Raw genomic sequence first — 16,370 nt, forward strand, 5'->3', positions numbered from 1 at the left:
TGCATAGCTTGTTACTTAGATAAAAATCTATTTAATTTTTAACAAATATTCTTAACAATCTTACTTTTGATAGGAAATTGAGTATAATTTTATAACCTTTAAGTGTAAGAGAAATCTACTAATATGAAAGTCAGAGAGATTTTAAGTTGCAAATGGTTTGGTTTTTGACTAATTATTTATATAGAAAACAAGTAAGTATCATACTTAGCTATAATGATAAAGTATTGCTAGTAAGTCAGAAAATACTTCTTAATTTTTTTACAGTAAAAAAAAATGTTTTGACCTTCCTGACTATGTTGCAATAACTATGTTAAATGTGTAACAATAAATACATAGTCGGAAGTAAATCAGTAAAAATTCAAAATAGTTGTTTTTATCTACAAAACTTTCAGAAAAAGTCTCTAATTTTTATGTAAGTGGTAATAATTTAAAATGTACATTAATGGTTGATATTGGAAGTGCTTAACATATTAAGTATGTTGGTATTTTGCAAAACTTATCAGCTTCAAAAATTTTGATATATTTTCACTACTTTTCTATAGATACATACAATTGACAACTAAATGCGCATTTAAACTTTTTTTATAGGTTAAATTAAAACAATATGTAAAAAATGTTTTACATTAAGGGCATAGGGGGGTCACTTTGTTTTTTACAAATTGATCTTATGTTGTAGAGTTTTATTTTAACTATTACAAATTTTAACTGCTAATCAAAATCTAAAGTAACTTTTTATACTAAATGGTTAACTCAATATGTTACTAATGGAAGGCGCTAACAAAAACGCAAAAAAATACTACTTAACTTAAAATCTATCTTCTTCCTATTTTTTGACCAATGTTCTTTAACTTTTTACAGTAAGTCTATTACTAATAGTTACATTTTACCAATACAAAGTTTTTTATTTTTAAAATAAATAAATTAAAAAAAAAAAACATCTTTTTTTTTTGTTTTTATTGTCTAGTTTTTTTATTGAAAAATAAGTTCCAATATTTAAAGTCTTTTAAACTGTATAAGAAATGATTTCTCAAAATTTGAGGTCTCAAGTAATGAAGGAAACAATAGATTTTTAGTGAAGTTTTAAGTTTTTTAGAAAACTGACTATAAAAAAAGACTTTTTACATTTGTATCGGAAACTTTTTACAAATACATCTGTATCTCAAAAGTTATTTAAGATTTTTATGTTCTGTAAAATGTTATTTATAGTTTATACTTTTAGGTTTAATATTATAATTTTTGTTAAGTTTACTAAAAAAATGTCTTTACCCCCTCCCTATTCCTTTTTATATTTCTTTGAAAATGCTTACTCTGTAACTTATTTATAAAAATGTTACTTTAAATACAAGTTTTATTTAAAAAAAAACAAAAGTTATTAGCTTTAAAAGCCATTTAAAGAAGAATATTTTAACAAGAAAAGTTTAGTGCTGTACTTTTATTGAAAACTGTATTATTTCAGGACAAAACAACCTTAATATGAAAGGAAATTTAAAATTTTTATTTATTAAAATGTCTTATTAAAATCAAAAGGTGAAGATAATTATAACTACTGGTTTACCCATTGAATAAAATCTTTTGGTCTACTACTTAAAGTTAAGACAAAAACTACTTATTACTTTGAATATAAGGCAACAGACAAAATATCAACACCAATGTTTCTTACATTAAATAACTTTTCAGTTTTTTTGTTAGTTTAATTCAATGAAGAGAATTGGTGTACTTTCAAGAAACCTGTTCAGGGTAAAGCCAACAATCCCTGATAAAATACAAGGAAGCTTAGCGATAGGTGGGTATTTTAAATTAATTTAGATAAAAAAAAGTTTTATTATTATTTCAAGGTGTTCAATGTAAATTCTTAAGGCTATTATCAGTAATACAGTATAACACATGATGTATCTTACCATATGTAACTTTACGCAAAAAGAATTAAGTATCAGATGAATTAAAATTATCCATGAGTACTTATTTATCTTTGAACTAAAAGAAAGATAAAAGATGGTTTATAAAAGTCTTTTTTTTTAAAGTTTTTAAATATTCTTATTCTAAATTATGTTTAGGTAATTAATGTTTAACTTAAATCAAACTTGACTAAGTTTTGAAACAGTTAGTTATTTTGTCCTACTAGCATAATAGTTTTAAGGAACATAAATCAAACCACTAATAAATTAAATTAATCATCAATCAGGGTTGCCACAAAACCTGGAATCCTGGAAAACCTGGAGTTTGACAGTTTGGCTAAAAAACCTGCAGTTTGAGAAATAAAAAAAAAGACCTGAAAAAACTTTGAAAATTTTGAACAATTTACATTTTAAGTAGTTTTTGTTATCATCGTACATTTTTTTTAAAACACATTTAACGTAGCTTTACAGAATCTTTTGAATGTTGTTGTACTACCTTAAACAATTTTCAACTTTAAACTTAACTTTAAACTAAAAATAGACCCAAAAACATGTAGTTTTAAAAAATCTGGATGAAATTTAGAAAACCTGGAAGAAATTTCTCAAAAACCAGTGGCAACCCTGATTGATTCTTGTTTAAAGCTTAAAAAAATTAAGCATAAGTTGTGTTTTATCTTATAAATAAAAATTTAGCTTGCTGCAAAATCAATCCAAAACTATCCCAGTTTGAAAGTTCGAGTTTTACAAGCAGCTTCAGTACTACAAGCTTTCAATTGTTACAGACAAAACAACAACCTGTTGAAGACCTCTATACTGCAGTTGAGCTTCATGTTGCCAAAAACAAAAAATACATTAACATTAATTGGAAGGATGGACACATTAGCAGGTACAATTAATGTGTATGAATTAAAAGTTTTTAAATTGTTTTATACTTAAATCAATTATTTTGTCTTTTTTAAAGGTTCTGTACATAATACTTATTAGCTGAAGTTTAAATTCTTAACATGGTTAAGAATTTCAATAAATTATGCAATATAAAATCAACTAAGCAGTTAGTACATGTATTTGAACTTTTTACAACCGCAGATACCATGCATCTTGGATGAGGTTCAATTGCGAGTGCCACAAGTGCAAGAGAAATATAACTGGTGAGAGCAATGTGGACAGATCGGAACTCCCAGATGATCTGCTGATTGACGAGTATACCATTGAGGAAGGTTATGAGTGTTTTTGATATTGCATACAAAATTTACATTATTTAACGTACAATTTAGTTTTGTATGGCTTTTTTTTTGTGGCAATGGTTATCCAGAAACGAGCTAACCAAAACACATAAAGTGATAAAACTTAAATCTTTTATAAGTTTGTACTCAGTCTAGTTTTGTTTTTGCTTTAAAGAAATGCTACCTTTATTGCCACTACTATTTGTACTTCTTAAGGATATAAACTTCTTGACTGATTTTTATGATTCAAATATTTATAAATATTTTGTAGCTGGGTTTAGTATAAACTGTGAGTGATAGTGAGTTTTGTAAAGTTTATGTATAGTACAATGTAAACTATGGTGGATTACATCTTTTGTTTTAGATTATGATTTTGCCATTTTACCTAAATAGGTAAGAAATACTTACTAGAAATATATTAAAAAACTGTTCTTAATTTTTAGCAACCATTAATTTATGCCTGATTATTATAAATACACTATCTAAAGTTTGTTGTTAACAATCTTATTAAAACTTTTTGATTTTTTGTATTGGTTTTGTACAAGGAATTATTTTTATTTTTAAAATAACTCAGTTTCAATTGTTTTTGTTCTGTTGCAAGTTTTAGTATATAAAATTCGCTGAATCCACTTTAATGTTATTGATAACACTAAAGTATAACTTTAGTTGGTATAATTTTTTGTATATATGAATTACTCATGCTAACAGTATGTTTTTTATTGTGTTTTACTTGTTTGAGTTTTGTGAGTTTAATTTTAAATTTTCTATCAGCAACTAGTAGTTTGTTTGTACAACATTGCAACAATTTATCTTTTTTTTTCGACTAAATAAATCGTGATTTAAAATAAGCATCACAATGATGATATAAAAAATATTTTAAATCAACTCATTAATCTAACAACAGAATTCAAATTAAATTAAAACAAAAAAAACTGTTAATAAATTCGAAAACACCTTTTTTCAAATTTAAACAGAGTTGTTAGAATACTTATTATCGATAGAATGTCATGCAAAACAAAATTTTCACAAAAAAAAACGCAAAGCCATTTTTATGCAACTTTTTTCAAAAGTGAACTACAAATGTTCTAAAAGTCGAAATGTCATGGAAGACTAATATTTACCAAAATAAATATTCACAAAAAAATCTACTAAAGTTTCCAACAGTTTCTTAATTCTCCACAGGTGTTCTGAAGGTGTGGCTGAAGGGAGAAACGGTCGAGGATCACGTGACCCAGTTGGCGCTGAAAACACTGAGGGACTTGTGCTACAGCAGGAAGACCATGGACGCTCTGATAGAGAAGAAGAAGATGAAGTTCGCCGATCCCAAGGAGGTCCCTCTTCCCGTGATCGACTACTATGATACCAGGGACGACTTGGGTAGATTCAAGTCAGTTGTGTTTAAAGTTTGCGTTTAAAACGGTTTAAATATTTGTATATTTGTAGCTGAAGAAACGAGTTAAAAAAATAATTTGGCATATTTTAAACTTGTAGTTAAATATATTTATTTTTATGTGGACTTTTTTACTGCTTAAATATAATTGAGTGCATAAATGTGTATATCGTTCAGTAAGAGATCTTGTCGTGTTGCAGACTTAGTATAACAGCAAGACACAAGACTTAGTGTCTTTGTTTAGTTTTTTCATAAATAGTTAATTTTTGAACACAAGTTTTATTTGAATTTTTAATTGGTTTTTACACAAAGTTTTATTTAAATAAAATTTTATCAGCTGCATATCTTGAAAAAAAAAGAATAATTTTTTACATAGTTGACACTTTTTTAAATATTCAATAAAGCCTGTCTGTAGAGTTTTTATTCAGTACATTCAAATAATAAACAGTAGTTTTGATTAATTTCTTATCTGAACCCAAGTTTGATATACAACATCGTGTAAACAGCGTTTTACAATTATTTAGTAACTTTGATAGCTATAATTCAAAATAACTTGTTAAGAATCTAGTTAAGTTACGTTTGTTTTACTAAGAAAGTTTTACTGATGAGTCTTAGTCGAAAGTTTTGAAAACAAGTTTGTGTACATTATGCAGTAGTACCTTATTGTTTTAAGTGTTTGGTACAAAATAACTCTCACGTGTTTAATGTATGACGCTTCTGCTAATAATTTTTAAAGCATTCAAAGATTGTTTTTTATAATTCATAAAAGTAAAGTACTAAATTTTATAACAAATACAGCTTTTCATTTTAATAAATTAAGCTGAAAAGTACATTACTTTCCACAAAAGTTAAAATTATAAAGGTTCATTAATACAGTAATAACTTTTCTAGTTGAATGAAAAAACCCAGTTGTTTTAAAAGTATTATGCTATTGTAGAAACTCTTTTGAATCATTAAGTTTACAGAATAACTTTGTTCTTAAATACTCTTTAGTTCATAATTACCACAAAAAAGCATATTTATTTTAAATGCTAAGTTCTATACTTAATTTTGTCTGAACCAAGTCTGAAAAAGTTTTGTCATCAGTATATATAGTATCAAAAAATACATTTTTATATATAAATACTTAACTATAAACTGTTAACAATAAATACAGTGTAGTTTGGTTAACTATAAGGTAAAGCAAACTACACTGTATTATTGCCATGTGGTTTGTATATATTTTAAAATTGAATTTGAATGTAAAGTATTTATTACTTTAAATTACGTTTATGATTAATAAAGAATAATTTTAAAATAAAACAAATACTTCAGTTGGTTCAAAACGATGGTAGACGTTGGATTCACCATACTGAAAAACACACCAACAACTGACGGGAAATGCCTTGAGGTATATTACTTATTTATCTACTTTTAGTTTTGCAAAATTGTTATACAAATAAAAATCCTGTAATCAATAGTTTAACTTTGTACATATTAGTTTTCTGTAACAACACGTAAGATTTATAACTGTATAACCAGACATGATAATATTTTTTGTAGTTTTCTATGATTTTTTTTGTGTTTAACTGTATATTTTATACATTTTAGTTAGTTAGTCATTGGAATGACTAAGTTTTTCTTTTCTGTACTGCTGACATTAAAGTTAAGTTTAAAACAAATATATTGTTTTTTTTTCCATTACATAATTAAATGTTTAACTTTTAACCTACAAGCAACTCTGCTATATAAACTTTTATTATATTAATGGAAGTAAAATTATACAATAAAAACTTATATTTTTTGTCGTTTTTTAATAGGTTTTTCCTAAAGTACTTAATAAGGTTTTTATATGGATAATAGGTAACCTAACTTCGAATAGATAAGTAAAAGTTTAAGTAAAACCTTATAAAATTTTACAATAGATAATTTACACAAACCACATACTTTTGGTTACTAGTCACCTTTTAATTTACAATAGTATTAAAAACGTATATTAAGTTACAATTTTTGAATATTAAAAGAGATACAAAAATGCATTAAATGTTTTACAATGTTAAAAATTAGTTCTTCAAAACTTTTTAGTCAGAACGTTGTTCATTTTGTGTTTTAGTACAAATTGTTTTTTCAATTAAAGTAAAAGGTTAATAATTTTTTTGTAAATTCTTAATTTTTTCTTCACAATTAATAGTGATTGAAATCACAGGTCGCTGAGGAAATATCTCCTTTAGTTTATGGAACGTACGAAAAGGTTTGTTGAATTTATTCATAAAAATGTTTCTTTTTATGAATTTTTTTGTACTTTGATATAACTTGGTACACATAAGTTTATTATAATTGTAAATAATAAAACTTTTGCATGAGTTCTTATATATACTTGAATCTTATAAAAATATATTTTTGCAAGACTTCTTTAGAGCTAATAAATTTGTATTTATAGGTCATTTATATAGATACTTAGAAAATTTAGAGTAATAATGTTAAGTTTTAGCTGACTTAGCTATTTTATTAAAAAAGTATTAAGTTTACTAAATTTGTTGAATAAAAAAATCATTAGAATTTTAAGTAGAGATATTTTTGTATTCAATTAAATTTTTATTAAGCTACACACTAAGAATAATAATTTTAAATATTACGTGAAATACTAAATTAATTGTTTTTCAATTTAACTTAAAGCTGTAATGACTAAAGTTATAAGGCAATAAGTACCAGCTTAAATACGAGGCTATTATGTTAGTAAATGTTAATTATAAGCAGTTTTAGCATATTACTTCACTGCATTTACAGGACAGATAGTTTGTATTTAAATCTCTAACAGATAAGAACTATCAGGTTTCGTGATGCAGTTTAATTTTATGATATTAAAAACTAAAAAATGTACTGAGGTTTATGTAAAAATTGAAATAAACTTTAACAAGTAAAATAATTTGTAAGTTGATATAAAACTATATACCTCCTATTGTATTAGCATACTTTTCAAGCATTTACAAAATGTCTTGAAATTGTCACAAAAAATTTACACGGTAAACTTTGCAATTATATAATATATATCGAAAATTAAATATTAATATTACAATTAATAATTTTTTTGGTAGTTCAAGTAACAAAAATTACGTTGAATTACTTGTTTTATACAAAAAAACTTACTGTTAAAATGCTATCGTTCAATTTTCAAAGATTGATTATTTTTTTTCAAACAATTTTTTAAAAAGTGCTTCCTTATTTTAGTACAACTCAAGATCATTATAACTTGCAGATGTTCAATGTTATGGACACTGGCAGCACAGCCAACCTGGCTTACACCACGACCGCCTTGCCCCTCCATCAGGACGTGGTCCATTTGGAAGCCGCTCCAGGCATACAACTCCTCCACGCTCTGAGGTTGTCATTAGTGCTTTATAAATTCACATTAAGTTAAAATTGCATTCGAAGTAAACATAAAAAGTACCAAATTGATTTTAACTTTGTTCAGATTAAAGTGCACCAATTATAAGTAAAGAAATATTATTGCAAACATTTGGTGTGGTAAAGTATGAACCTATTTAAAATGTATTTTGAATTTTTATAATTTTGTGCACTAATATAAAAAGCTATATTTACTTAGTTACCCACACTAAAAATACTTTTAAGTTAAAACAAATAAAAGTTAACATTTTAAAAGTATCTGTTTTTCATATAACTATCTAGTGTTCAAGACATTATATCTGTTAGATAGTTATTATGTGTGCTAAACTATTAGTGAATTATTTTTAAAAACTAATTTAATTTGCATCTTTAGTACTGTGCAGCTTCTTATTTTAAATAAAATGTTTTTTAATTTTTAATTACGAACATAAAATTTAATTAATTTTTAAAGCAGTTATCGTGGAAAAAGTAAACAAACTGTTTGTTTTTAATCGTTTATTGGTTTTATAACGGGACTTTGTACTTAATATGATTTTTGTTTTACACTTTAAAATTGTGCTTACGCTCGTTTATTTTATTTTATCTAGTGTGTTATGGCTATAATTTATTATATCTGTAACTTTAAATATTTGCTTAACAAATAAACTTATGAAAACTTGTGATTAAAATATAAATGTTTCCAAATGTAAGTCATTTAAAAAAATAGCAAGTTATAAAATCAATTTACTATACAAATAACATGATAATACAATGCCTTTTTTTAGTAACTAAGTTTGTTTAGAATTTTATAACAAATTACTAAATAGATAGTACTTTAAACAAAATATATAGCATACTTCTACAATACAAACAATATTTTTAAGCTTTTAATCAAAAAAAATAGAGAAAAATAAACTTAATATAAAAAAAGTTCAAAAATGATATAGAGTCAATGTTTTTTATTTTTACACCAATATATTGCGCTAAGTTTTTTTTTTCAGGAGTGTACTTGTAGAATAATGATTAAAATAACGATATATCCCCGAAGAAGAGTAGAGAAAAATATAGAAATTAGTTATTAACAAAAAAAAAGCTAACCTGTGCAATGTTTTTAAAATTGTAAATGACTAAATTCGTAACTTATAGATATCTTTCTTTGTAAGTACAACTTTGTTTTCCTAGTTACAACATCTTTGTTTAACTACATTTTAACCTTTTTATTTTTCAAACTAGTATAGAATTTACCATATTGTTATTTATTTATTAAAGATAGGGCTAGAAGGTGTTAATTTTATTATATTATTATTATTTTACTTGTAACTTACACAGGTTCGACGAGCAAGTGGTGGGCGGCAACTCGATCCTCGTTGACATGTTCGAATGCGTCCGTATTCTGAGAGAGAACTTTCCGGACGCCTTCGACGTGCTGACGAGGGTGCCGGTGACTTTCTCCATAACCGACTACGAGAAGGAGGATCCCATACACGTGCTGCACAGGAAGCCAATCATCAACCTCGATTACGATGATGAGGTAATAGTTTTAATAAATGTTTATCTCTTTCCAACTTAATTAAAAAAAATTTTTCTTTTTATTTGTTAGGATCAATAAATTAATTCCTTTAAAATTATTAAAAATGCTAAGTTTTTAACTAACAATTTAATGAATAAATAAAAAATGAAAATAAATAAAGTTTAAACTTAATAAAAAATTTCTAATAAAACTATTATTTAATATTAAGTAAAAAAAAAATATTATAAATGTACAAGACTCAATCAGAAGTTTAGAAAAAATCTACAGTTGACAACATTGGTATCGAAAAAAAAACTAAAATTATACAAATTATAAAAAAAAAGAAGAGATCATTAAACTAACTAAAATGTACATGCATGTTGTCTGTAAAAATAAAATTGTTATTAGTAGTAAAAGGTTAATTTTTACTAAAAACATTGTTTTATTTTTGGAGGGTAGAAGTAAAAATTGAACTAAATATTCTTTTAATAGTATTAAGAAGTTTTTTTATTAAAGTATGTTATTTGTTTTGAAATCATTTATGTATTTAAATGACTATCAAAGAGTTAACTTTTTTTAACACATCAAAATATTTGGCATAAGTGCCATAGCTCCAAGAATTAGAAAAAAAGTCTAATAACTTATGTCATTAACTTATACTTAATAATTAAAGTATCTATTTCAAAAGTTTAACATGTTTTTGATTTTTTCTTGATAAAATTCTTGAAATACATTACAGTTGTTTTGTTTGAAACATTTTGCACTTATGTTGAAAGTTTTGTTGTGCAGTCCTTTATTTTTTTAGAACAAATAAAAATTTATATAAACAAGTACATTTGTAATAACTTTGTTTTAAAACTTTTTGTTATTAATCCCATAGCCTTTTCTTACTTTAAAATTATTAAGTTTTGGCATGAGAGTAAGCATTCATATAACTTCAAATTGAACACAATGTAATTTATACAAAAACCATCACAGGTTGTATCGGTAGCGTGGAACCCCGGCACAGAGCAACCACTGAGGGTGCATGAGGAAGACGTTGATGATTTCTTCAGTGCTTACAAGAAACTGCACAGGATCACTGTCGACAAAAGTTTGCAGGTTAAACATTTAGAATAACTTTTAGATTTTACAACAGAGATGTTTTAAAGTGATTTATATGTATTTTAGTATTAACTGGTAGTAAACTTGTTTTTTAATAAAAGTTTTTATTATATTTTTTGTGTTTAGAATTTATATTTTTTAGAATTAGTTTGCATTTTACAAAAAAATCTAAAAACTAGTAGTGATCTTCTCAGTGTAATTAGTACTTAACTTTTTGTTATATTTTTATAAAATCTGTATATTTTTTTAGTAAACTACAATTAGCTAGTTTTTTAGTTTTCACACTTAAAGTGATTGAAAAATGTATTTTTATTTATTTAATTTGAATAGTTTTTTGCTCAATTATAGTTGTGTACGAAAATAAAACTTACTTTTTTTTATCCTTAAGTAATTATTGTCTAATAAAAACGTATAAAATATGTATAGTTTTTCAAAATTTCAGTTCAACTTCCGTTTAAACGAAGGCGATCTACTTCTTTTCAACAACAGAAGGTTTTTGCATTCTAGAGACGCGTACAAAAGTAATGGGGGAACTAGACTTTTACAAGTGAGAAATTTTTAAATCAGACTAAATAAAGGATTAGTTGTTTATTTAATTTTCATAACAAAGAATATTACTTTTTTTTTTTGAAAATTGGTTTTAACTAACTTATTATCAAACTGTCTCAACAATCTTTTGTCGTAATCAAAAGACGTTTTGTTAGTTAAAAATAGTTATTAACTCTCAGTTTTTTTTTTACTTTTTAAAGTTGTTTTAGACTGACAGTTATTATTAATTACTTTTCATTTTAAAAAGAAAACTGTTTGCTTTATGAACCTCATGATGATTTTTGACTAAACATCAAAACTAAAAATATTTATGACATCATTTGATATATCAAATTTTAATTGGTTTCTATGAGAAATAAAAAACGTCAAATTAAAGCCAAAATTATTATTTTGTTTCTTTAGAAAAAGTTTAAAATTATTTAATTTATTAGATTTTAATTTAGGTATCCAAAAAATCTACAAGTAAATAGACAAAACATATTGTTCAATTCATTAATAACACAACATCTTAAAAATTATTAATGTTTATAACTTTATTAGAGTAAAATTGTTTAATATTTTATTGAGTTTTTTAAACTAGTGTATTCCAATACTGTATAAAATAATATTTAACTATTTGCATTTTTCCTGTGGTGAATTATATTAAGTTACTAATTTATAGTTTCATATGTAGAAAGTATTAGTAGTTTAAAATTTTAAAAAGTATAAAGTTCAATGTTTAAATTTTAACCTTATATTAAAAGTAAAATACGAAAAAACACTACTATAAAGTATAAACTTTTTATTTTTTTTTATTTTTATAGAAATTAAATGCCTAGTTTTTGATGTAATTAAAGTCAAAAAATAGTTTAAATGCTAAAAAATTTTGCAGGGTACGTATTGTAGCATTGAGGAGTTACGTAACAAATACGTCATACTGGGAAGAAAATTGGGAATTCCAGTGGTCGATACCATCGTCGGCAATGGAAGCAGTGTTTAGAGGATTAACCCGCGTCAATTGTTGATCTCGTAAAAATCTTAATTGTAAAGTAATTTGTTTTCTGTAAGCTTTATAAGAAGCATTTTTCGTGGTTACAGCACTTACAAGCATAAATGTTTAGAAGTCACTTTAATGCTCAGATTGGATTTAAATGCTAAATATTTTAAAAACTTTTAAAGTTATGTAAAACGATACTGATTTACCTAAAGTTTTTAACATGGGTTTTAAATTTAAATTATCATACTTTTTAAACTGTTAAACATACTTCATGTTGATCTGTATATTACACTGTCTTTATTAACTGTATATTGTGTTTCAAAATATTTGATTTTCGTATGGTATTCATTTTGTGCAATCATTAATTTTTAGCTAAATACTATTTATTGCCGTATTATTTCCTACCTAATAAGTTTTTAATTTAATAAATAAATAGTGTTTTGAGATACTTTGTTGGCAAATATTAGTAATTTTACTTGCTACTAAATGTATATGCAGACATTGAAAATATTTCATAGTTTTTATAAAATTTTGAAAAACTGCAAAAAAGAAAAAGTTTAATAATATTAAGTTATTATAAGCTTATTTTTTTAGTAATCATTTTTTAGGATAAAACTAGTTAGATTAATTAAAATTTTATTAAATATATATTAAGTTAAATACAAATAACCTATTGAACTTTCAAAGCTTGCTTAAATTTTTTAATTAGAAAAATTAAAATTTTGTACTTATCGTTCTTATATTTAGTACTAACAAAATTAACCTTTCTTTTTTTCACATCATTGTGGAAAAAAGTTTAAGTAGTAAATAAATTTAAAGAAGTTATTAAAACATAGTTTATTTTACTATTTTACTATTAAAATGATTGCAGAAGATAATTTAAATCATCATGATAAAGCTAAATAGTAGGTACACGAATCTATTAAGATAAAGATTTATTTAGGCTAAATACTCCTTGTAAAAATTTTAAGTTGATTTTTTTAAAGTTTAGGTTATCAAAAGCTTTATAAGATTGTTTTATAACTTGCTAAAAAGTTTTTCATCATAAAAAAATATTTTCAAAAACAAAATTTTCTTCAAGTCACTGCTAAAACTTTCCTACACGTCTATAAGGTAAATTATAAGCAGTATTTTTTTGAACTTATACCTATGTAATAACTATGAGTTAGTAATAATTTATATTAAGCTGTAACTTCTGAAATACAATCCAATACCTAAAAAAAAACAATTAACAGATTTGATCAAACAATATTTTATATTTCAAATTAAAAAATGCAATTTTTTTTTTTAATTTTAAAAGTTCTGAGAAATCTAGTTTTAAATTAAAAACTACTTTTAAACATCAGAAAATAAAGTATATGCTACATGTTAAAAAACCTTTATTAGTATACCTTTATTCAATTAAACGATACCAATTGACTTGTTGTAAAAAAGTTTCTAACTTTTATAGATTTTAATTCAGGGTGGAGGCGAGCAACATAAGACCTGTGGGTCGGATCCTGCCGTGACTTATTTTCAAGTTATAAAGATGTTTACTAAACAAATAAGTTAAAACACTTTAATAACGACTTACTAATATAATAAAAAATTAGAAGTGAGTAAACAAACTATGGTACTTATTTTCCTACTAAAATGTTATATTTTAGTAGTTTAATCTTTAAAAAACTGTTTTTCAGCATTAGTTTGCAAATTTAAAGCGGCAAGCTAACGTCAAATAATTCCTGTCTGTTATGTACAGAAGGTTGACATATTAGGCCCGCAGACAATAGAAACTGCCCATCCGTAGTCTAATAGGTTACCAGTTAAACTCAAACAGTAATTTAAATAAAAAAATTGACTAAAGTTTAATCAGAATTGAACTAGAATTTTTACGTTACTATAATCATTTTTGTTTCTTAAAATTATAAAAAGCTGTAAGGAAAAAAAATTGAAATGTACTCAGTTTTAGTTTATAGAAAAGTTTAAAACAAAAAGTTGAAACTAATTGAATCTAAAAAAAACGAACTAGTAATCTATATCGTCTTTTAAAATGTTAAAAAATTAATTCAAAACCAAAGTATCGGTTTAAAACATCAATTTTCTAAATAGTTTTTACAAATAAGCGAATCATGGACAAAATGTGCTGCGTATATTTTCATCTATTTATACTTAATGTAAGTTTTTGGGAAGCTGTTCAGCATACCATTGACTAACAGGACATCTAGCGAAATTGTGTTATCTAGACGTTAACTGCCAACAATTTTCACGATGCTTTGTCAAACATATTGCGCGTGCTAGTACATATTTTACAAATTAAAAGTAAATCAGCCAAAACAAGTTTTATAAGGATAGATTAAAACTTGAAAGCGTAACCTTGGGTGCCCTTAATTTACGCTACCATAATGTGTGCGAGCGAGAATACGAAAAACCTAAATATTGATCTGGGAAGAAGTGCCTTGCTGGAAAAGTTACTTGCAAGTCGCTTTAAAATCTAACCAAAACAAACAAGCTTCTTAAAAAAAGTTATGAAAATTTGAAGTCTTTTATTTCTTCAAATTTTGCACGTACAAAAAATAAAGTATAAGCTAAACTAGATATTTTCTTCGTTAGTAAATTTCAAATAATATTTTAAGTTAAAAATGAACATTTAGCGGACCAGATTTAGCACACGACATATATTTCAGCTTAAAAATGGCTTGTACAAAACAAATATTTTAATTACTTTTAAGATAAATATTTTAACATTTGCTTTTAGTTCAATTTTCACTACACAACAATGCTTATAAAATTACAATTTAGTTTCAATATTGCTTTTAAAAAAGTTTTTCAATTAATTTAGTATAATTTTCAAGCTTAGTTGAACAGCAAATACTATTTTAACTAGTTCGGCCCACAAAAGACATTCTTTGGTAAATCTTGTACACCAATTGTAAAAGTTGCCCTCCCCTTTTTAAAGTGTTTAAACACTTTAGAAGCCCTTTTATTGCCCTCACCTATAAGAAAGTTTTTACTTTGAATTTATTATAATTTATTAATTGGTCGCAATCATGAATTTTTTTAGTCTAGTATTCTATATTATGTTGTAAACATATATTTTTCTTGACATAGTGGATGTTGTTTTGTCAAACGGCTGTAAATGTAAAATACTAAATTACTTTGATGCATATTAGATTTTGTCTCCGTAAAAACCAGTCGGTATATTTATAACAATTTAATACATCTCATTATTAAAGCATAACTTAGTTATTGTAATAAATAATTAACAAAAATCTTACTTAATACAAAAAAATCTCTAATACTCTATAATTTTAAAACCCTAAATGATGATACGATATACCTTGGTTGAGACTAGCTAAATTTATGAAGGTTATAAAATAAATATTAGCAGAAGTTAGTGCGAAAAACTAAACAGTAAATTAATTCTTATTCACGTCATAATAGTGTTATTACATTCGTGAACGATTAAACTGCCCTACCATTATCCAGTTGTAGAACAAAAAAATTTGTTCATAATAAGCAATTTTTATACTTGTAAAGTATAAAATTTAAAGTAAATTCTAAAACTTTTAAATCTCAGTTTATCTAACAGTTTAAATTTATTTGCAAACAATTTATTTGGATAGTGTAAAATTATTTTTAAGATTTATCTAGTTGACTATTTGATTCTAATAAGAGTTCTTGGTTTGATAAATATGGTGTTGATTGACTTTTTTAAGAACATGCATTTACTGAAGTTAACGACATATCATCCTTTTCAAAATTTGGAAAATAAAACTTTGAAGAACCTTAACGAGCATCATTTTTATCCTTTTACAGAGACAGGAAACTATGGTTTGTTCTGATTTTACTTATACTGCTAAAAAATAATACGATAGAAAAACTTTGTATTTATATAAAATTATATGAAATTAAACTATGCTTAAACTTTTTGAAGTTTAAGTGTTTTGTTTCTTACTCAATATCGGTGTAGTACACTTAGAAAATTTCTTTAATAAACTTCTTTGCTATACGAAAAAGCATTGTGCTGTATTGGATTGACTATGACAAAGTATTTCAAAAAAGTTTTAAACCTGGATTAACATAGCAAACAGAGTTTATTGATGGAATTTTGTTCATTTAGTAATATAAAACTTATAAGTTTAGTTTTTATTGCAGGACTTAAGTAAAACAACAGTTTTAAAACATTTGTAACTTAACTTGGGGTGAAATTAATAATGATAAAAAACGTAGGAACATACAGTTAATTTGGTAGCTTAGGTATTAGAAACTAAACGCCATCAATTATGTTTTATACACATTTCTTAACTTCTTTTAATCCCAAAGCTTGAAAAAAAAATTTTAACATATAAAACAAAACTATTAAACATCATACTTTTTTATT

General features: G+C 24.8%; 1 protein-coding gene across 1 annotated transcript; it reads left to right on the forward strand.

Moving 5' to 3' along the window:
* Window positions 1-1,675: 1,675 nt before the first annotated feature.
* On the forward strand, window positions 1,676-12,406 carry LOC145835378 (gamma-butyrobetaine dioxygenase-like). The gene is made up of 11 exons (XM_082942941.1): window positions 1,676-1,783; window positions 2,589-2,781; window positions 2,982-3,112; window positions 4,301-4,505; window positions 5,823-5,898; window positions 6,694-6,738; window positions 7,744-7,868; window positions 9,201-9,402; window positions 10,360-10,482; window positions 10,928-11,032; window positions 11,906-12,406. Exons 1-11 carry the CDS (start codon window positions 1,699-1,701, stop codon window positions 12,011-12,013), a joined length of 1,398 nt encoding a protein of 465 aa, XP_082799067.1. The 5' UTR covers window positions 1,676-1,698; the 3' UTR covers window positions 12,014-12,406.
* The last annotated feature ends 3,964 nt before the right edge of the window (window positions 12,407-16,370 follow it).

This window comes from Thalia democratica, chromosome 5 (genome assembly GCF_965202585.1).
Source record: "Thalia democratica chromosome 5, ktThaDemo2.hap1.1, whole genome shotgun sequence".
Lineage (NCBI taxonomy): Eukaryota > Metazoa > Chordata > Thaliacea > Salpida > Salpidae > Thalia > Thalia democratica.

What these genes read in the sequence shown, in the direction of transcription:
- LOC145835378 (XM_082942941.1), top strand. Translation starts at nt 1,699, where the DNA reads ATGAAGAGAATTGGTGTACTTTCAAGAAACCTGTTCAGGGTAAAGCCA. An exon ending in GACGACTTGGGTAGATTCAA is followed by an intron (nt 4,506 to 5,822) that starts GTCAGTTGTGTT and finishes CAAATACTTCAG; the next exon opens with TTGGTTCAAAACGATGGTAG. An exon ending in CTGTCGACAAAAGTTTGCAG is followed by an intron (nt 10,483 to 10,927) that starts GTTAAACATTTA and finishes TCAAAATTTCAG; the next exon opens with TTCAACTTCCGTTTAAACGA.